This window comes from Pan troglodytes, chromosome 3 (assembly GCF_028858775.2).
Source record: "Pan troglodytes isolate AG18354 chromosome 3, NHGRI_mPanTro3-v2.0_pri, whole genome shotgun sequence".
NCBI classification, from domain to species: domain Eukaryota; kingdom Metazoa; phylum Chordata; class Mammalia; order Primates; family Hominidae; genus Pan; species Pan troglodytes.
Window position 1 is genome coordinate 105013177 of NC_072401.2, and position 22463 is coordinate 105035639.

General features: G+C 35.4%; 1 protein-coding gene and 1 pseudogene across 1 annotated transcript in view; one reads left to right on the plus strand and one right to left on the minus strand.

Annotated features, from left to right (window-relative positions):
* Window positions 1-110: 110 nt before the first annotated feature.
* LOC744928 (ATP-dependent RNA helicase DDX3X-like) lies at window positions 111-2121 on the plus strand (annotated as a pseudogene).
* Window positions 2122-14138: 12017 nt separating this feature from the next.
* Window positions 14139-22463, minus strand: part of TACR3 (tachykinin receptor 3) — a 133606-nt gene continuing 125281 nt past the window's right edge. The window contains exons 4-5 of the mRNA XM_003950386.5: window positions 19545-19741; window positions 14139-18053 (exon numbers count right to left, since the gene is read on the minus strand). Coding sequence (XP_003950435.2) covers window positions 17741-18053; window positions 19545-19741 — 510 coding nt within the window. The 3' untranslated portion in view covers window positions 14139-17740. The remainder of the gene's footprint in view (window positions 18054-19544; window positions 19742-22463) is intronic.

Consider the following 22463-nt stretch of genomic DNA (forward strand, 5'->3'; position numbering starts at 1 on the left):
TTTCTGTTAAAGACAGATAAAATAGAGCTACAGTTCTTTCATGAGAGGGCCTTCACGGTGAAACAAACATATTAGCTCAGCAGTGGAAGACTCCTGGGTACTCTTCAGGGATGAGTCATGTGGTGATTGAAAATGTGCTTGGGTTGGACCAGCAGTTTGCTGGCCTAGACCTGGCCTATTCAGATAATCAGAGTGGGGGAAGTACAGCCAGCAAAGGGCACTATATCCCTTTTCGTTGAGGAACAGAGCAGCTACTAAGGATTCTACCATAAAGACAGTTTAGGGTGGCGTTCTAGCAAAGATAAGGATGCCTACAGCAGTTTTGAATCTCCTAATGATTCAAGCACTAAGTCTAGCTTCTTCAGAGATCATGGAAGTGGATCAAGGGGAGGGTTTGATAATCGTGGATGGAGTGATTATGATGGCACTGGCAGCCATGGTGACAGAAGTGCCTTTGGCAAATCAGCATGTGGTGAAAACAGTCACTGGTGTGACAAATAAGATGAAGATGATTGGTCAAAACCACTCCCACCAAGTGAATGCTTGGAACAGGAACTCTTTTCTGGAGGCAACACTGGGATTAATTTTGAGAAATACGATGACATTCTAGTTGAGGCAACAGACAGCAATTGTCCTCCACATATTGAAAGTTTCAGTGATGTTGAGATGGGAGAAACTATCATGGGAAACATGGAGGTTATTATACTAGCCTGACTCCAGTGCAAAAGCATGCTGTTACTATTAGAAAAGAGAAAAGAGACTTGATGGCTTGTGCCCAAACAGGGTCTGGAAAACTGCAGCATTTCTCTTGCCCATGTTGAGTCAGATGTATTCAGATGGTCCAAAGGAGGCTTTGAGGGCCATGAAGGAAAATTAAAGGTGAGGGCGCAGCAAACAATACCCAATCTTCTTGGTATTAGCCCCAAGAAGAGAATTGGCAATACAGATCAATGAGAAAGCAAGAAAATTTTCGTACTGATCTAGAGTTCCTCCTTGCGTGATTTATGGTGGTGCTGTTATTGTTCAGCAGATTTGAGTCTTAGAAGGTGGATGGCACTTGCTACTAGCCACTCCAGGATATCTAGTGGATATGATGGAAAGAGGAAAGATTGGATTAAACTTTTATGAATACTTGGTGTTAGAAGAAGCTGATCAGATGTTGGATATGGGGTTTGAGCCTCAGATACATAGAAAAGTTGAACAAGATACCATGCCTCCAAAGGGTGTCCACCAAACTATGATGTTTAGTGCTACTTGGCCTAAGGACATACAGATGCTCGCTCATGATTTCTTCAATGAATATATTAATATCTTATTGGCTGTATGGAGGATTTGGCTCTACCTCTGAGAACATCACAAAGAAAGTTGTTTGGGTGGAAGAATCAGACAAAGTTGTTTCTGCTTGACCTCCTAAGACATCCACTTGATCCCAGGCAAGTATGCACTAACCTTAGGTTTATGGAGACCAAAAAGGGTTTTTATTCTCTAGAGGATATCTTATACCATGAAGGATAGTCATGTACCAGTATCTATGGACATCATTCTCAGAGGGATAGGGAAGAAGCCCTTCACCAGTTACCCTCAGGAAAAAGCCCAATGCTAGTGGCTACAGCAGTAGCAGCAAGAGGACTGGACATTTCAAATGTGGAACATGTTATCAATTTTGATTTGCCAAGTGATATTGAAGAATATGTATATGGCATTGGCCATACAAGATGTGTAGAAAACCTTGGCCTGGCCACCTCGTTCTTTAATGAGAGGAACATAAATATCACTAAGGATTTGTTGCATCTTCTTGTTGAAGCTAAACAAGAAGTGCCATCTTGGTTAGAAAATATGGCTTATGAACACCACTACCAGGGTAGTAATTGTGGACGTTCTAAGAGTGGCAGATTTAGTGGAGGATTTGGTGCCAGAGGCTACTGACAAAATAGTGGTGCCAGCCATTCCAGTTTCAGCAGCAGCCATGCAAGCAGCAGACACAGTGGTGGAGGTGGCCACGGCAGCAGCAGAAGATTTGGCGGAGGTGGCTATGGAGGCTTTTGCAACACTAATAGATATGGAGGAAATTATAACTCCCAGAGAGTTGACTGGTGGGTAACTGAGGCTGCTTTGCAGTAGGTCACCCTGCCAAACAAGCTAATATGGAAACCATATGTAACTTAGCTGGATGATACCTTGTGTAGCTTGAAGAACTCGCAGTATATTACCAGCTGTGATTCTCCACTAATTTTTTCTTTTTTAAGGGAGCTCAAGGTTCCACAAGAAGAAATGAAAAGAACAATTAACAACTTTGTTCGGAAGGTGGTTTGAAGACTTCATTGCCATTGTTTGGATTAATTCCCCTCCTGCCTACCTCCAACCCAAACTGCATTTATAATTTTGTGACTGAGGATCGTTTGTTTGTTAATGTTAACTTTAGATAACTTTTTATTTTGATGTCCTGTTGGCTCAATACATCAATTGTTTTGACAAAATTACTGAACTTGGGCTGAAGTCAAACCTTGGGACACAGGTGTGATACAACTTAAAAGGAACCATCGATTCATCCATAAATATTTTAAGGATAAACCTATTTGGTAGCCTCCATTAGGGCTTTTTGATACTTGAAAATTGGGGGAAAACAAACAACAAATCTTGTAAAGTATATTAATGGAATTAGTTTCTACTGCTGCAAACTGTATTAAGTTAAAGTTCTGATTTTCTCACTCTGTCCTGGATAGGTATTTGTAACCTCACAGCCTTTAAACAAGCCATTCCAGTCACGATGAGGTGATGTATGAATACATGCATACATTCAAACACTGTCTTCAAAGTTAACTCAAGTAAATACAGCAACTCCTCTTTCAGTGTTTAGGCAGATTATTAACTATGAGCTAGCCAAATGTGGGCATACTATTACAGGGAATGCTTAAAGGTCTGGTAACTTGAAATAGGTTTTTAGGAGAACTCATCTGCTTAGACTTTTTAAATGCCTGCCATAAATGAAATTGAAATGGTAGATGGGGACCACAGCAATGACCAACCCTCGTTAGGGCCCTGGATGATTTTTGGTCTAATAACACATGCTAGTGTTGATGTTTTCTGGTCAAGAGGGTATGAACAGGAAGAATTATGCAGCCGGCTTTGCTTTAAATGCTGATTCACATGATTGTTCAAGCTGAGTTGAGATGCTAAACTGGCTTACTATAGACTTTGTAAAAATGGCTCCAGAAGAGTAACTAACTGAAATCTTTAAGCTCACACAGGTTGGAAATATGTACATAATTGCACAAGGTGTCAATTTACTCTACAGCGCAGTTTTAGTTGCATAGGTTTCCATTGTATTTATAGTCAAGTTAAATCTGGCCAAAGATGAGCATTGTTCACCACTAAAATGCCTCTGCCACTTTGAATTCTGTTCTAATTTTGTGGCCAGAATGTGGTGATTAAAGCGCTCAGTCTTTTTACAGTGGCATAGGAAAATGGCAAAAATTTCCTAAAGTGCAGTAGATTTTCAAGTGTATTGTGCCTTGTTCTAGAACTTTTATTAAGTAGGTACACTTGACAGTATTGAGGTCATTTGTCATGGTGCTATTTCAATTAGTCTAGGTTTAGGCCCTTATACTTATTGTCCATAATTTGTACAAAGTACTTCTTTTATTGCACATTCAGATATATATGTATATAGGTCTTCTCTTGTCTTGTGTGCATGTCCTTAAACTTCCAATCTTATTTTGTCTCTTGGAGATTGTTGAACACAGCTTGTCTGGGAAGGGGATGGGACTAGATTTCTAAAATTTATTTGGGACCATTGGGAAGAAAACTATTTGCACATGACAGATTTCTAGATACTTTTTGCTGATAGTTTTATGTAATATTTATTGAACATTTTGACAAATATTTATTTGTAAGCCTAAAAGTGATTCTTTGAAAGTTTAAAGAAACTTGACTAAAAGACAGTACAAACACAATGGCACTTGAATGTTGAATGTCACCATATTCATGAAATTATATATTTCAGGGTACTATGAGCTTTTAATGTTAAGTCATATTAAACTCAAGTCAAATTAAGCAGACCTGGCATTGGCAGTATAGCTATAATTTTCTGATATTAGTAAAAACAAAATTGATGACTTGAAATTAAATCATGCCAAGGTATTGATACACTTGTCTTAAGATATTAATGAAACACTTCACCACACTGATACGAAGTGTCCAGATTTTCAGATGTTTGTTGTGTGAGTTTTGTTGAATTTTATGTATTTTTTTCAGTGAATGTCTGGCACATTGCAATCCTCAAATGTGATTGATTATCTTTAGTTGGCAATTTAGTTGGCATAATCAGTGACTTGTACATTCAGTAATAGCGTTTGAGCAAGTTTTATCAGCAGGCAGTATTTTCAGTTAATAAATAAGATTTCAAAATCATGTAAGGTTTTAAACTTGCTGAATGTAAAGATTGCACCTCAAGTCACTGTACCTTTAGTAATTGCTTATTATATTAGTTCAGATGCTAGCAATGCATGTGCTGTGAATATTCTGATTTTATTAAAATAAAGTTGAACTACAAAAAATAGATAAGATGCATAAATTGAACAATCTCTAAGACTACATGGAAAGGAAACTCTTTTGTTCTTGGTATAATATTATGGACCACTGTGAATGTTCTATGGACTTTGTATTCTATATATACTCATATTCTCTGAGGACGATCATAATGGTAGATTGAAATATCACAATGATCTCAACCCCATTCTTAGCAATGCAATTTCATGTGATCATTTAAGAGTATTAGCAATGCACTTATATAGTGCTTAGATATTTTTAGTTGCTTTCACTCTTATCTATAAGGGGTTGTCCTTAATAATCATAGTTTACAAGGTTATCATGTGAGGTAGGTTGCTATCATACAAGGTAGATGAACTACATTGTGTATTGAACCATGAATTCCATGGATTTTGACAGGCATAAAAGATAAATGGCTGATTTGTGTTTGTGGAAGTTCATTCAATTCCTGAGAAAAATCAGAAGGTGAAATCTAAGAAATATTAAGCCATCGAGAGGAGGCAGCTATCTTTTTGAAATTAAGATGGGATGACAGGTCTTTCAGCCTGAGAACAGCTAGCATGTGTACTTTAGTTGTCATGCTCAAGGTCAAAAGAACTTTCAAAGTAGTTAAAGTAGTTGCTTGATTGCCGGCCCGCTGTTCATTCGTTCTTTCTCTTTCTTTCTTTTTCTTCCTTCCTTCCTTCCTTCCTTCCTTCCTTCCTTCCTTCTTTCCTTCCTTCCTTCCTTTCTTTCTTCTTTCTTTCTTTCCTTCCTTTCTTTCTCCTTCCTTCCTTTCTTTCCTTCTTTCTTTCTTTCCTTCCTTCCCCCTCCCTCCCTCCCTCCCTCCCTCCCTCCCTCCCTCTCTCTCTCTCTCTCTCTTTCTTTCTTTCTTTCTTTCTTTCTTTCTTTCTTCTTTTTGGAGTTTCACTCTTGTTGCCCAGGCTGGAGTGCAGTGGTGTCATCTCGGCTCACCACAACCTCTGCCTCCTGGGTTCAAGTGATTCTCCTGCTTCAGCCTCCCAGGTAGCTGGGATTACAGGTATGCGCCACCACACCTGGCTAATTTTGTACTTTTACTAGAGATGGGATTTCTTCATGTTGGTCAGGCTGGTCTCGAACTCCCAGCCTCAGGTGATCCACCCGCCTCGGCCTCCAAAAGTGCTGGGATTACAGGGGTGAGCCACTGCGCCCGGTCTGATTTTATTTCACTCTAAATAAATTTGGAGCTCTAAGCCTAAAAGAAGATTTCTCATAATTCATGGAAAAAGGAGGAAACTTTCTCTAAAATATTTCTTGTGGGCATATTTATAAAACCTAAACATAGATTTTTTTTTCGGAAATATTTAAATATGCTATTTTAAAGAGTTTCATTTTTTCCATGTTTATATAAGGCATGTTAAAATAGTTGTACACCTAAGATAATAGAGCAGCTTTCAGCATTTAAGTATAAGTGATTGAATGTTGATTTATGAACATTACAGACCAGAAGATTAACAAAAATTTTTGCATAGTGAAAAATAATTAGGATTTGACCTCATTTTTATGCTTATATCCATATAAGGAATATTTTCACTTATTTTATGTTTAAATATCCATTATCAGTAAGGGAAGCTAATGATATACATTTTTGCATCTACATATATCTTTGTGATGCACAGCCATTTAAATTCAGATATTGAAATACACCACTGCCAGGAGAGGAAATGCACACAATACTTAACCTCTAGAACTTTGTCATTGCTATAGACCAGTGCCTGCTGTGTGCTTTCCATTGTTCCCTTTTCTGAATTTGAGTTTGTAATTATGTTTATGTTATTTATGTCACCCTTTCTCCACCACTGTATATTAGATGTAGAGCAGGACAGATGCCTTGGCATTTTAGATCGTAGATTATAGAACTACGAGTAGCCCCATTAAGGTCAGATGGAGAAGACCACACGCCAGCTGGATATCTGAACTTTGAATAGGATGAAGTAACTGGAAGCTATTTGAGAATGTCAAAAATGGGATGTGACAGGGTATGTTCTGTGTTGGGCACTAATGGTGCTCATAGATATTTGGTAGCCAGGTAGGTAATCTGTAGCATAAGGCTAGATTTTCACCGGTTATGCTGCCTCCCCCACAGTGCTAAGTTGTTGCTGGGAAGTAGCTGCCTAGTCAGGGTCTGTATTTCTCTGGATCCCTTGCAATTAGGTGGTATCATATATCCAGTATTGCCAGTGGAAGGCAGTTAGGAATTAGATGTATCTTTTCTAAGACTTTTCTTTTCTCATGCCTTGATGCAAGAAAACACATTGAGTGTTGGATTTTGGCAGTACCAAAACCACAAGAGGGAAAGAGTTCAATTCATTGACTCATATCTTGGAGAAGAACCACATCCTCCAAAAGCAAAAATCTTATTTTGGAGCTTAGTGTGAAAAATAAACCACTTAAGGTGTTATACATTTTTAGTATCATACATTTAAATGATTATTACTATAACTATTGAAAAATATATGTTTGGCATTTAAAAGTCAATTTCTTAAAAGTAACTTTCATTTTTTGGTGGCTTTGAATTGGCAGTGTAGTTTTTGTCTTTAAATGAATGGTGCATTTGATTTTAAAATTATTTTTCATTTTTTATTGAGGTACTTAAACTGTCAACTTTAGCATTTTCCTCACAGATCTGTGTTTTCTGTACTATCACCTTGATCTTTAAATTGCAGAGGACTAAGAAATTATTTGTCCCTCATGTTCTTTTTAAAGCTTTTAATGAGCTTGCAGACAACTATCTCTTTGCTGTTCCTACTATTAATATTGCAGATGCAACCCTGGGATAGTGTAAAGGTAGGGTAAAGGCAGAGCACTCACTTGACAAGGGGTAGTATGGGATGGATAGGATGGGATGGATTAGATGCAACACAAAGCAATGAGGTAAGGTGAGATGGAATAACTGTGTAGTAGTAACTCAAAAGTATCAAATTTTTGGACCACGTTAGCCTGGATGACTATTCTTAAGTAAAGAAACAATGTTGGGAGGCTGAGGCAGGCGAATCACGAGATCAGGAGATCGAGACCATCCTGGCTAACACAGTGAGACCCTGTCTCTACTGAAAATACAAAAAAATTAGCCAGGCACGGTGGCGGGCACCTGTAGTCCCAGCTATTCGGGAGTCTGAGGCAGAAGAATGGCATGAACCTGGGAGGCGGAGCTTGCAGTGAGTGCAGATTGCGCCACTGCACTCCAGCCTGGGCGACAGAGAAAACTCCATCTCATTAAAAACAAAAACAAAAAAACAATGTTATTCTGGCTTGGCTTTGGATTAAAAGGCTTTGGCTAGGGAATTTACACTCTTTGTTTTCTCTCTTGTCTTTATTGTGTAGGCAGAGAGAGTTTAATTTTAGCCAAATTCTTTTATTCTTTAATAATGAGCCATATTAGTCAAGATTTGCATTCTAGCACCCATTCTTTCAATATGTAAACAACTTTTAAGTATGCAAAATTTTCTTTGAGACGCCTGGGTTCTGCCACTAGGACCTAACATTTTGAGTTAATTTTTCTTGCCTAAAGCCCACATACTTGCCTAAAGTCCAGCATCCTCACTGAACCACCATTGGGCTGTTCCACCTTGTTTCTCCTTCCCTATTTCAGGTTCTCAGTTACTTCTTGGGTGCTCAGAATTTGCTGTTACCATGATTGCATATGCTGAAATCAATGAATTCAGTCATGCATCCTGCCAACTCTCTCCGCTCATTACACTTGCATATATGAGAATTCATGGTGCTCTGCTAAATAAAGGGTTATGTTTGGGGGTCACTGCCTTTTAAGAGCACAATACTGAAGCTTTAAATGTTTTAGTGCTTTCCACAGCTTAGTGTTTAAACACGTGCTCAGAGATGAATTCATTAAAATGCACTCATCCTCTCAGGCCACTTAGGATTGCCCACATGCATCCATTCTCAGGCTATTTGAAAAAAGGAGGAAGAGGAAACTCAACAATTGATATTTCTAGTACAGAAAGGATTTATGATTCAGAATGTATAACAATATTCTGGTGACTTTGCATTCATGCACTACTATCCTTTTCTATAATCTTTCCAGTACATTTTAGAATAAACTGTGGGCTTCTTGCTACAAACTGAGAAGAACAAGATCAATGAAAATAAAAGATATAGGTAATCAAAAGAGGTCTTCAATTTTCCTCCTGAAAACTCAGACAAGGTGGAGGCTCAATTCAGTTAGGGGAAGATTGGGCTGTTCATAATTGCCTATGTGACTTGTCAGTTCCTTTTTAATTCGTACAAAACCTTTGTGAGTGTGACATTATATCTAGACAATAGTTATGTTAATTTCCCTAATTGTGATATTATCTGCCTATCAATAGCCACCTATTCTAAACTTTAAAACATGTAGCAATTATTTTTCATGCTCGAAACTCAAAGTGACAATAACGTTGGAAAAAAATAAAGACATTTCCTGTGAATTCAGTTAAAATAGAATGCTCACTTTTTCCACAGAATAATGCTTTTTAAAATTTTTATTGCTTATGCAGTACATGCTTATTAAGGAAAATATGGTTAACACAGGAAAATAAAAGGAAAATTGTAAACTGTAATTTTACTAAAGACGTCTACATAACATTTAGGTACAGTTTCTTTTCTCAAGGCATCTATAAAAGATATTTGCCATTCTTGTTGAATTCTCAGCATGTGTGTTTGAGGAATTTCCAGCTTATGAAGCAGATCTTGCCTCCCATTTTAGAAGCAGAAAACCCAAGGCTTATTTTCAGTTGGTCCCATAGCTAAGTGCAAGCACATTAACTTCGGCTATCCCAATTTGATATGCACACTCTGGGCTTTGGATTGAGAATTCTTGAGGCAAAGCAGCAGACACACAGGAGAATGTATTCCCATTGGGGTGGAGAGGCAGTAGCATCAATATCCAATTTCCAGAGGGAGAAGAAGCAACAATTTCAGTGTTAGCATCATTTACATGGTTTTGGTGATAAAACATTTTTGAGTGACAGTGACTATGCCCTGCAGTTCTGGTGGCAGTGTAGCTACTTTAATGGTTCTGAGGTGTGATTTATGTATTGACAGTGACTACCAGGCCCCACACTTGTTCTTCTAGCTCTCAAAGTTTACAAGTTTCCTAACATAGTATCATGCCTATAATCTTAGAACTCTGGGAGGCTGAGGCAGGAGGATCACTTGAGGCTAGGAGTTTGAGACTAGCCTGGGAAACATAACAAGACCCTGTCTCTACAAAAAAATTAAAAAAATGTATCCAGGTGTGGTGGCGTATGCTTGTAGTCCCAGCTATTTGGGAGGCTGAGGTGGGAGGATCACTCAAGCCCAGGAATTTGAGGCTGCAGTGAGCTATGATCACATCACTACACTCAAGCCTAGGCAAGAGAGTAAACCCTCTTGTAAACAAACACACAAACACAAATAAATAAATTAAAATTTATTTTTACTAAGATTATCTGAGTTAGTTTATACTGCTCACAACTAAAAACACTGAATCAGTGGATTATTTTTTATTATGTGGTTGGAATCCTATTTATCATGTTTCTTAGTCTGGGGTGAATTCTACCTAGGGACCGGAATTTTCTGAAGGAAATTTTTATGTATGGTTTCAGAGTTATGTTCATAATTAAAGGAAATATTAATAAAAAATTCCAGTTCCATTTGCAAAGACAGAAACTGATTCATTATTTTGTAAGTTACTTTTTAAGGTTTCTTCAACTATTTTGCTTGCTGATTTGATAATTTTCTTCCTTAGAGTTCCTTTAAAAGACGTAGGTCATTGACTTTTGCTTAATAAAACTCCTATTTTTTTTAAAAAAATAGGTTTATTGATATATAATGTACACGTTTAAATGTTCAATCCAGTAGTTTTTAGTATATTTACAGAGTTGTGCAGCCAACCCAATAATCTAATTTTAAAATATTCTCATCATTCCAAAAAGAAATTGTGTGCCTCTTCACAGTCATTATCCTTTTACACTCCTTCCTCTCTCCTTTAGCACTAGGCAACCAGGCAACTACAAAGCTAATTTCTTTCTCTTTAGATTTACCTACTCTTTTTATTTCATAGAATTGGAAGTACACAGTATATCGTCTTTTGTGGCTGGCTTCTTTCACTTAGCATAATGGTTTTGAGATTAGTCTATGTCATAATACATATCAGTATTTAATTTCTTATTATGGATTGCCAAATAAAATTTCATTTTATTGCAATTCCATGTTTTATTTATCCATTCATGAGTTGATAGGTAGTTAGGTTGCTTTCACTTTTTTGCTATTATAAATAATGTTGCTATGAACGTCTGTGTATAAGTTGTGTGTGAATTTATGCTTTCATTTCTCTTGGGTAGATACCTAGGAGTAGAACATCTGGGGTCCTATGGTAACTCTGTGTTTAACATATTGAGAAACTGATGAAGTGTTTGCCATGGTGGCTGCACCATTTTACACTCAATTCAATTTAATGTATCCACATTCAATGCATTCAGTTTCTCCACATTCTTGCCTCAGTATGTTATTGCCTGTCTTTTTGATTATAGCTATCCTAGTAGGCATGAAGTGGTATTTCATTGTGGTTTTGATTTCGAATTCCCTAATTGCGCAAATAATTATGGAGGCTGAAAAGTCTCATAATCTGCTATCCACAAGCTGGGGAACCAGATAAGACAGTGGTGTACAGTAGTCCCCTCTTATTTGTGATTTCACTTTCCATGGTTTCTATATGTGTATGTTATGACTAGTTGGTTCATAGTATTGCGTATGTTCTCTATTTTCTTATTAACTATCTCTGTAGATATTCTGTCCATCATTGAAAGGGGAGGGTATTGGAGTCTTCAAGTATTATATTACTATAGAGCTATTGTTCTCTTTATTTCTGTCAATATATGTTTTATACATTTTGGAGCTCTGTTGTTAGGTGCTTTTACATTTACAATCATTATATCTTCTTGATGGGTTGAGCCTTTTAGAGTTGTATAATATCCTTCTTTGTCCCTTGAAATAGTTTTTCACTTGAGGTCTAATTTGTCTGTTGGTATAGCTAACTCAGTTCTTGTTTAGTTACTGTATTACATGAAATATATTTTATCCTATTTGTAGCTCTAGATCTAAAGGGAGTTTCTTGTAGAAAGTGTTAGTTGGATCACTGTTTTTTTTCATTATGCCAGTTTTTGCCTTTTTAATCTGCTTACATTTAAAGCAGTTACTGAGAAGAAAGGGTTATTTCAATCATTTTGCAATTGTTTTCTGTAAGCATTAGGCCATTTTTGTTTCTAATTTCCTCTTTTATTGACTCCTTTTGTATTCAATATATTTTTTGTAGTTAAACCATTTTGTGTCCCCTTTCATTTCCTTTTTTGTATTATTTTTTAAAGATATTTTATTTGCAGTTGCATGGAAATACTTTAACATCTTAAGTTTATGACAATCTAGTTTTAATTGATATCAATTTAACTTCAATAGCATAGAAAATTCTCTGCTCCAGGACAGTTCTGTCCCCACTTGTATGTTGTTATCATCAATTATATATTTATACATCATGTTCTTAACAACAGATCATAATTATTTTTATGCATTTGTCTTTTAAATTGTGTTGTAAATTAAAAGTGAAATTATGAATCAAAAATGCAACTACAATACAATAACACTGGATTTTACATTTGCACAGGTAGTCACCAGAGAGCTTTATTTCTTCAATGACACTGAGTTACTGCCTAGTGTGCTTCAATATCAACCTTAAAAACATCCTTTAGCATTTTGTATAGGGCAGGCCTACTGATATAGGACTCTGTTGGTTTTTGTTTATTTGAGAACATCTTAATTTCTTCCTCATTTTTTGAAGGATAGTTATGATGGATTAGAATATTTTTTTCCAGCACCTTAAATAATATCATCCCATTGCCTTCTGGCCTTCATAATTTCTGATAAGAAATCAATTCTTTTTTTATTTTATTTTATTTTATTATTATTATACTTTAAGTTTTAGGGTACGTGTGCACAATGTGCAGGTTTGTTACATATGTATACATGTGCCATGTTGGTGTACTGCACCCATTAACTCGTCATTTAGCATTAGGTATATCTCCTAATGCTATCCCTCCCCCCTCCCCCGACCCCACAACAGTCCCCGGAGTGTGATGTTCCCCTTCCTGTGTCCAAGTGTTCTCATTGTTCAATTCCCACCTATGAGTGAGAACATGCAGTGTTTGGTTTTTTGTCCTTGCGATAGTTTGCTGAGAAGTGTAAGCTCTATTAGGGTCTGGACTCATTAATAGTTATTGAATGAATGAATGAGTTTTTAAAAATAATAAAATAAGCTGAAAATAAATTTTTTATTTTCATATTCTCATAAAATCATCATTCTCAGAAATCAATTCTTTTAAAATTTATTTTCAGATTATTATTTTTAAAAACTCATTCATTCATTCAATAACTATTAATGAGTCCAGACCCTAATAGAGCTTACACTTTAATTGGGGAAATATATAATAAATATAATGAATTATTAAATTATGTAGTATTCTGGAAGGTGATAAATGCTATGAAACAATAAACATCAAGATGGAGGATAGGGAAAAATTGTGCATGTTGCTGAGGGGGAGAAGATATGCAATTTTAAATTAGGTAATCAGGATTGGCCTTATTGGGGAAAGATTTGGTGAAATGAAGAAGTTTGTCATGCCACTATCTTGGTGGCCAGCATTCTATAGAGAAGGAATAGTCAGTGTGGGTCCTGAGGTTGTAGCATGCTTGGCAAAGATACAGAACAATAAGGAAGCTAATGTAGATGGATCCGTGAATGCTGATGAGCACAGGAAAGAATAGGTGAAAGGAGGAAAGTTAGAAAAGGCTACATCATAAAAGTGCTTCTAGGCCATTGTAAAAATTTTGGCTTTTCCTTTGAGTTAAATGGGAAGGCAGTAGAGGGTTTTGAGTAGAGGGGCAAGATGGTGTGATGCAGTTTTAAAATAATCATTCTGGTTACTTTATTGAGAATCAACTGTATAAAGGAAACTGTGGACACTATTGTAATAATGGTTTTGAACATTTATTTTTTTTGTTTGGCTCTGCCCTACTTATGCTTTAGCTCATTTAATTCTCATATCAGCACTTTGAAGAAATTGTTATTTTTCCCTTCTTCACTGATGAGTTAAGTGAAGCTCAGAGCAGAGAATCCCTTGCTTGAAGTCCTCTGGTAAACTGTTGGTGAAGATTGGATGTAACCCAAGTCTGTTGGTTGGACGATCCCGGTTGTCACAACTCAAAAATTCTATGCTTCATTACTCAGCTACATGCACTTTTGGCCCTCCCTTCCAATTCACCAGCTCTCTAAGCATAATTTTTTTTATATTTTGAGAATTTTGTCCCCATAAATTTTTTTTCTGAATCAATAACAGGAAAATTAGACATTTCTATGAGGAAAAAATCAACAAGGAAGCACAATGTAGTTTTTGAGGAATGGCTGGGTGAGTGTGTTTAGAAAAGAGAGAACCCTCCATGACATATATTTTACTAGCCAATAGGAAAGTAGTAAGACTTCTTTTACTTTTAATATTAGTTTTAATGTTTTTAAAGAAAAAATAGAAATTAAATCTGTCACATTATCACATATGCAAAGGGTGTAAATACATTAAACATATTCAATATAATTACCACAACTTGAAAATACTTTATTCACTACAAACTTTATATACATTTACTTCTTATATAAACAGATTTTTCATATATATATATATATATATATATATATATATATATATATATGTATGAAAACACAAAACTAATGACCTTGTACAGCCCTACTGAACTTTATTCTCTATTCCTGCTTGGCCCTAAGGGAAATTATGCCAACCTTATTGTTCTACATGGTCCATGTCATTCTGGATTTCCTTAGCTTTTGACATATTATCAATGATAAGTAGGAAATTGTTACTGTTAGAAGTGTGAGAAATGTAAGTCTCCTGCTTTTCTATTTGATGAAATCGTTTACCAGGTACTAATCATAAATTTTTAGAGGAAATTTTGCATTTGCAAAAACTAAATTCAAATGTTGAGCTGGCCAGCATTTATTTTTCACATTTATTTTGTATTTCATAGGCTTGATACCAAGCTTCTTCGTATTCTTTATGTGCTTTGTAAGGGCGGGGTTCACTCTGAAATTGCTCACTGTTTCTAAGACATTGGCAGGATTTGGAAAAGGACATGAATTCAGCTGCTGGGTCAGAAATGTCACCATCATGAAGTTAGAAGATGGAATAATGCAACAGTGTGCTGTACTTGGTAAAAAATAAAAAAGTGTGAGAGTGGATTCTGTAACAATTATGTCCGCTTTAATATTTTCCCATACAGGTAATTTCAATATCTTGTACTTTGTCCAGATGCAAAATAGTAAGCAATGTTTATTTTTGATTTAATGTATTTTGTTTAAAAGAGAATACTTACAATGATGTAAGCCTTTTTGATTCTTTCATATTTGTTTAAAAATATTTTGAATTTTTCTGATACTGATCTAAGTAAAAAAACCTGGGCTGTTTTAACCATCTGCCTAGTAGTCTGAGCCAGTGTTTGCCTTCAAACAATGGAAAGATTCATACTGAACTTTAGGAACAGAGGGTAGAGTAAATTTTGAAGGCAGATTATTTCCAAGCTTAGCAAATATGAAAACACTGGGATGACTTTATTTAAAAATGAATCTCACTGAATTTGATTTTGTGCATTATTCTGTAATTCTTATTGTCAAAATGCAGACAAAAGAGTGAAAAATCTTCTCTTTTATATTTCACTCTTGTTTTATTATTGTCGTTTAAATTTTTGAACTTAAAAAATTCTGCCTATAGGTCTCAGTTTAAGGGCCATGAGTAGTGAGTGAATGATGCCAGTTTTTTTCTGGAAAGCATTGAAAAAATACTGTCTGGGTATTTCTGTCACACTAGAAGGGAGGTGCTCGGTAAGCAACACAACAATATGTATGTTCACAGAAGCCAAAGCAAACCAACAATCCAACTGACGAGGCCAGTATTTTTCCTTAGACATAAATGTCTTAGAAAATTCTACTGAATTTCTCTAATATGTGAGGGCCAGGAGTTATATTTTTCAAATGTATGACACTTTGGTAGTGGCTGATGACATTAAATTTGAGGGCTAAACTTCATATTCATATTTTACAGCTGAATATGGTTCCATATGTCTAAAACATTAATTAATGCTAGTACCATATCATTCATAAATTTAAGATAATAATAACTGTTTTTACATATTAGGCTTTTTCTTGACACTTTAACATTGTATGATAAATATTCATATGTTTTAAGAATGAACATTCAAAAACATTATATTCAAACAATTAGATACTATATATTAAATTTGCTTATTTAAAACATGCACACAAGCTTCACAGACTTTATTGAGCATATGGCAATGCTGTAATGACCACTTATCATTTCAGTATTTGATTTTAATTCTTTGAAGTTGTTGCATTCATTAAATGATTGAATGTGTAGGCACATTTGTATGTGTGTGTGTGTGTCTCTTTGTTTATTGGTATCATCAGAAGAAATTCAGCTGGAACACATATGTTTAGCTTGTTTAGACTCCGAACATTTTGTAACAATTGGATATTTCTGGTTTTGGCTTCAAAATAGGGAAGAGATTTGAGAAATAGATCATGATTTGCCATTGAATATTTGCTTTTATTCTGTTCTTCAAAAATATTTTGTTTTAATATTGGTGGAGGCACAACAATAAAGTGTTAGAGAGTATTATTTTAGACAAATATCTTTAAAAATCAAACTGAAGAGTTTAAAGGAGAAGTTCATACTACACATTCACATTCTCAAAAAGTTTCTGCTTTCTTGAGCAGGATTAACAGTATCCCTAATTCAAGGAAAGATGATCTGTAAGCACTGAGGCCTGGATGTTACTTTTTACACTTAAAAGTATTTCTTGTTATGTTATGAGTCTCAGAAATGTGCTAGTATATATCTTCTTGTAGTAAATGTGATGCTTTCTTAGGACTATTATCTCATTTCTTTCTGGTAAGACTTCTGAATAATCTAAGCAAATGAAAGAAAAGGTCTTTCTGTGGAAGGATGTGTGTTAAACTCACCCTCTTGCTCAGCTGGTATTAGTTTACATGTATCCAAACTATTGTGCAGATTTGTTTTCTAAGAGGTAATTCACTTGTCTACACCTTGCCTAGTTTACTCATATGTAACATATATTGGTATTTTTCAACCATATATTCTTTTGTCACACTTGTGACTTTTTTTCCCTAAGGAGTTGCCTTTGAAGATATTTTCTCCTAGTCCTTATTCTATTTTCAGTGAGGGGAGAGGAAGAGAACATAAATAGTATTCTTCCTCTATTTATTGGAATGTACCTTTACTGTTTTATAATCTAGCTATTTAAAAAAATCTGTGAAAAATAAAAAATGATAGGAATTTTCTATATATTTTTGGGGTCTTAACTGACTACATTTTAGCTTGGTATTCAAAAATAAGTAATGGTCAAAAAGTATATAATTTTTTAAAATTTCACTTTCTCAGAAAAAAAATCAAGAGAATGAAATATACATTTGCCTAATGATTTAACTAGATTTCCTTTTCAGTTAAATGCCATGGAAGAAATCTTTAAATCTTTAAATCTTTACATTCTACAAAATGAGTTTTCTTGAGCAAAGATTTTCAGTTCCTACTTCTTGAGGTTAATTTTCCATTACTCTAGTGGGAAAATGAATCATTTAACTTTTTTTCCCATTTTATATCTCTAGGCAAAAAAGCCTATTTTATACAGATTTTATACAGATTTTGTTTCCCTTCACTTACAATATTATATTTTAAAGATTCTTTAATCTCTTGGAAAAACTATATATCATTTTAATGTCACAAATGTATATTGCAATTTGTAAATGAGATAGACTGGCGAGTTTACAAGTATTTTTCTGACATATTTTTGTTCATTGCATATAATAATTTAGAGTTTTCAAAGAATAAATTTAAAGCCCATTTTATTTTGGGTGGAGGCTAACATGTTACTAGTGTCTTTGTCACATTTATACGCTACCTTTCTCAATTTGACCATAGCTGCCTAAAAATTGCTTTCTGTTTCTAGAGGGTATATAGGACAGGACCGATAAATAGGAGAATGGGGTCCTAGACTGGCACCATGATGGCCTCACACTAATCTTTTACCTCAGGAAATGGAATTAAGAATATTCATCCACAGAGGTATAGGGTGAGCTTATGAAACTTGAAGTGGCGGAGGCAGATTTGGAATTCCTGCGAGAGCAGCCATTGAAACTTGGGTCTCTTGGCGTTGCTCTTTTCTTCCGACTGGACCTGGTGGTGTCTGCATCGTTGGGGTCAAACACGACTGTCATGGACTCCATTCTGGTCACGGTGTACATACTGCTTTGCCGGGTTGGATGAAACCTGGTGGTCTTGAGCTCTAGCTCATCATAGCTGGAAACTTTGATGAAAGGACACCAGCGAAATGCTCTCTTGAAGCCAGCTCGAAATCTGAGGAAAAGCAGGCCGCAGAAAGAAAAAGTTATTTTTTTCAAGCAGATATGTCTTTCAGCTGCCACAGAAAATTCTACGTAAGGCAGTTATAACAACTCAGTTTTTGAGTTTGGTTTTTAGCCAGACTCTTAGAATTTATGTCACAGTACTGTTGTTAGTCGTTTAGTTCTTGTTTGAATTGAATCTTAATTTCCCATTAATGAGAAGCATTGATTCCCAGCAATGAAAAGCATCTCATTCCCATCAGTGAGAAGTCATCAATAACAAACGCATAGCATCAGGTAATCAATATGTTAAAGAAACAGTACATTTTTCTAAAATAATTGTATACATTTACATAAATATAATTGAATTAGGCTGGCCAGTTAAGGCACTTAAAAATGATATATTTCAAAATAGTTTCTTTCAGAAATGATTACACATTTATAAATTAAAGTCTCATTTAATGTTAGAATTGCTAATCTTGATGATTTTTATCTAATTATATATGAAAGTGCAAAATCCTTATCTTTGTAAACCATTAAATGAAGTTGATTAAAAGTGGATGTAATGCTTGTGGGGTGGCGGGAATTGAGATATGGCTTATGCAATTAGTGAAAAAAAAAAGCAAGAGTTAATTATTTAACAAACTTAAGGCACAGTGTGGTAGAACCCCAACTGGGAAGAGAGCTTAGGATTTAATTCATGCAGTTATTTACATAAAGTCCCAATTCTACTTGTGAAAAAAACACATTGGTTTATTACAGGACTTACCAGCCCTATGAAATTTAACCCTATCCCTTCATGTGCTGACCAATACAACCAAGGTGTTTTTATCTGGAAAGCAGATTTTATCTTTTTTTTTCTAGTCTTACATTTGACTACAAATATTCTCACTTTTCATTTTTTAACTTTATAAACATCTTTCCCTTGACCACTGTGATTTCTTCACAAGCCATCTCCATAGAGGCTGCATGCTCTGTTACTCACCCCACCTCACAATGAAGGAAGGAGGATTGGAGTTCCCATTGTTTTTACAAAACCTTCTACTTCAAAGTTTATTTATTTACAACATATCCTTTTTAATAAAGTCCGCTCACATATGCCATCATCTCTCCATCTTATAGAAATTATTCAAGAATTTCTAGGAAGTATCTTCATTTCTTTGAGGATTTGAGCATATTTTCAATTCTCCTTCAATCATGAGGGCACTTCTTTTTCTTTGGCAGGTAAAATTCTGAGGTTTTGGAGGAAGAAGTTGGCCCATAGAAGAATCATCCAGTTAGAACCCCAAGATCATTATTTGGGGCATCTAATTATTAATGTGGGATGCTTTATAAAGTGTGTATGGGGGTCTTGAAAGATAAAGCCTGTGCCTCTCTCAGTGAATTCTTAAATTTTCCCTTCCTTCTGCATTTTGAATTTGCACCAAGAAAATGGAACAACATTGTATGTTTCTAGCGAAGGTGGGTGTGACAAGCAACTTGCATTTCGTAGTTTTGTCTTTACCTTTTATTCAGACAGCAGTAGATGATGGGATTGTACATGGTTGAGCTCATTGCCAGCCAAAAGCTAGCCAGGTAGACCTGCTGGATGTATTTCCATCTATTTAGTTGTTGATAGATTGCAGTGAGAATGAAGTAAATATGATAGGGCAGCCAGCAGATAGCAAATGTCATGACAACAATAATCATCATTTTGACAACCTATAAAGAAAAAAAGTCATTTTTGACAAATATAATACTCATTAAATATAATAGTTCCAATAGCTTATTGCAAATCATGCTTTTCTGCCAATACAGTTAAATACACATCATGCCTAGGGAATAATCAATATATTAAGAAATGGTGAAGCAATATATGGACAGTTGCCTAAGGTAAGTCTCAAGAAATTATGCTATGTCACTATTCATTTCTACCTATCTAAGTGAATGGGTAGTGCTAACTCAAACACGGACAAATATATTTTGATTGGCCTGAAGAAAATCGGTGTTTACAAAAACCCAGAGAGCCTGGAACAGAGAGAGATAGGAACTAGGATGTGGCTGTGTAGCCTGCATTGTACGATAGTGGAGATGTTATCTCCAGGAAATCAACTGTTAAGTCACTATGGAGGTTTACTAGGCTGCTAGGGCTGGGTTTGTTCAAGTCAGTACTCTTCTATAGCCTGACTATAGCTTAAGACTATTTAGATTTCTTTAATAGCCTGCTCACTACGTAACCTTATGAATATTAATTTGGTTTCTCTTATAATCTGATATTGGGAAAGATTTCCCCAAATAGTGATTATGTGTAAATATTCACATTAGTGTGAGGAAAATAGTAACTTTAGATTTGCAAATAGATTATTGGTTTATGCAAGTGTTTTATGCATTAGCTTTTATGACTTTGGTAAGCATAGGCCATTTCCTTTGATTGTATACTTGTGAATGATAATATCCTGGACAGCTCTAATCAAAGTAGAATGTCTGTCAGCTATTATTTCTCTTCCACTAGGCCTAAAATTCCTGAAGACAGAATGTCTTAATTATCTTTTTACTCCCAGCATCTATCACAGTCCTTGATATATAGCTGGAGATAAATAGATATAGAATGAATGAATAATAAATAGCAATGTACAATGAACAATGTTCATATCTCTTTTGGGAATTTGGAAATAGTAAAAAGTTTAAAATAAGATACTTTAAGCTAAACAATTTTGAAGCTTACCTGCAGTCAGATTAAAACAAATCAGGGAAAGCTCTGATGTAAAGGGCCTATGAGGCACCTCAGAACTAGGAAGATACAGTATTTATGAAATGGACTTGTCATTTGACTGCAAATTAGGGATTCAGATGAAGGTTGGCAAGGTTTAGTCAGGAGAGACATGATTTTAGAAATAGGCAAAACATGGAATGGATCAATGTGGAAGGTAACTCTTCCCTAAGGGCCAAATCACCGTACCATCCAGGTGACCAGCATTGAGCAGATGGAATTTGGCCATCAGAGTTGAAAATCCAGGTCAACAGCTCACAAAATGTCATCACTGGCCACATCACATAACATCTTTTGATTTTCCCAGTGTTCTTTAAATTACATTGCTTTCTTCTGAAGAACTGCTTTTGTATTTCTGCATTTTATTTTTCAGATTTCCTATTCATAATTCATATATTTGTGAAAAACAAATGATTTAATTTACATATATGCAATATTTTATGTATTTAACAATTAATTGTCTTTCAATTGCACATTAGGAAATTGAGGCAAAAATCCAAAGATCTGACCACTGTGATTCATGTAACTAAGGTCTTTCTTGTCTTTTTACCCTCTATTTACAGATAAAAACATCTGTTGAATATCTTGAGTCTAGAAAATAACATTGAGAATACATTGGTTGAGGACCAATTCCTCATCCTGAAGTTTACAATATAATGAAAAAAAGGAAATGTATAATTTTAATAAAAATGCATGCATTGAAATGTGAGTATGAACATGTGCAGATAAAATTTAAAATAATATTTATGAGAATGTACTAGTTTATTGTAATAAAGAATGACTCAATACATGCCTACTAACTGTAGGCTCAGAGGATATTAGATGAAATGAAATGAGTCTACTGATGTTTTCATTGTTGAATTTGTGAGCATTCTACTATTCCTTGAACAGGGTAGTTAAGCTCTGGCCATAGATTATTTTCCCTGGCTCCTCCCTCTACCTAGAACAGTCTTCTAACCACGATTCCCAGGGTTTAAGTACCTCATCTCCTTCAAGCACAATTGTCATTTTTTCTTTGAGTGCTATTCTGACCAACTAATTTAAAATCACAATCTGCCCTTCCAGCCTTCCCAGAACCTCTTAGCTTGCTCTTTCTCTTCAGTTTGTTATGTTTTTTCTTTATTTTGTGTCTCCTGATGCTGGACTACAAAAGAACAAGGATTTTCTGTTTGTTTTGTTCATTTGTATATTTCAGGCACCTAGACTGGACTTCATACATAAAGGGTACTCAGAAATTTTTTAAATGAACAAGTGAAAGTGACTATAAAACAAAAGAAACTGAAAGACACAGACAGTTAAGTAATGTCTAAGATTTTACTCAGTTATCAATTACTAGTATCATTTGGTTTTCATTTAAGATGGACATGTGTATGTAAAATAAGCATGGAATTTACTGCTATTTCTGCTTTCAAGGCAAACAAATTTAAAAAGAGAATGAGTCCAAAAATAATATAACTTTTTTTTTTTTGAGACAGAGTCTCACTCTTGTCACCCAGGCTGGAGTGCAGTGGTGCGATCTTGGCTCACTGCAACCTCTGCCTCCCGGGTTCAAGTAATTCTTCTGCCTCAGCCTCCCAAGTAGCTGGGATTACAGGAGCGTGCCACCACACCTGGCTAATTTTTGTATTTTTAGTAGAGACAAGGTGTTACCATAGTGGCCAGGCTGGTCTCAAA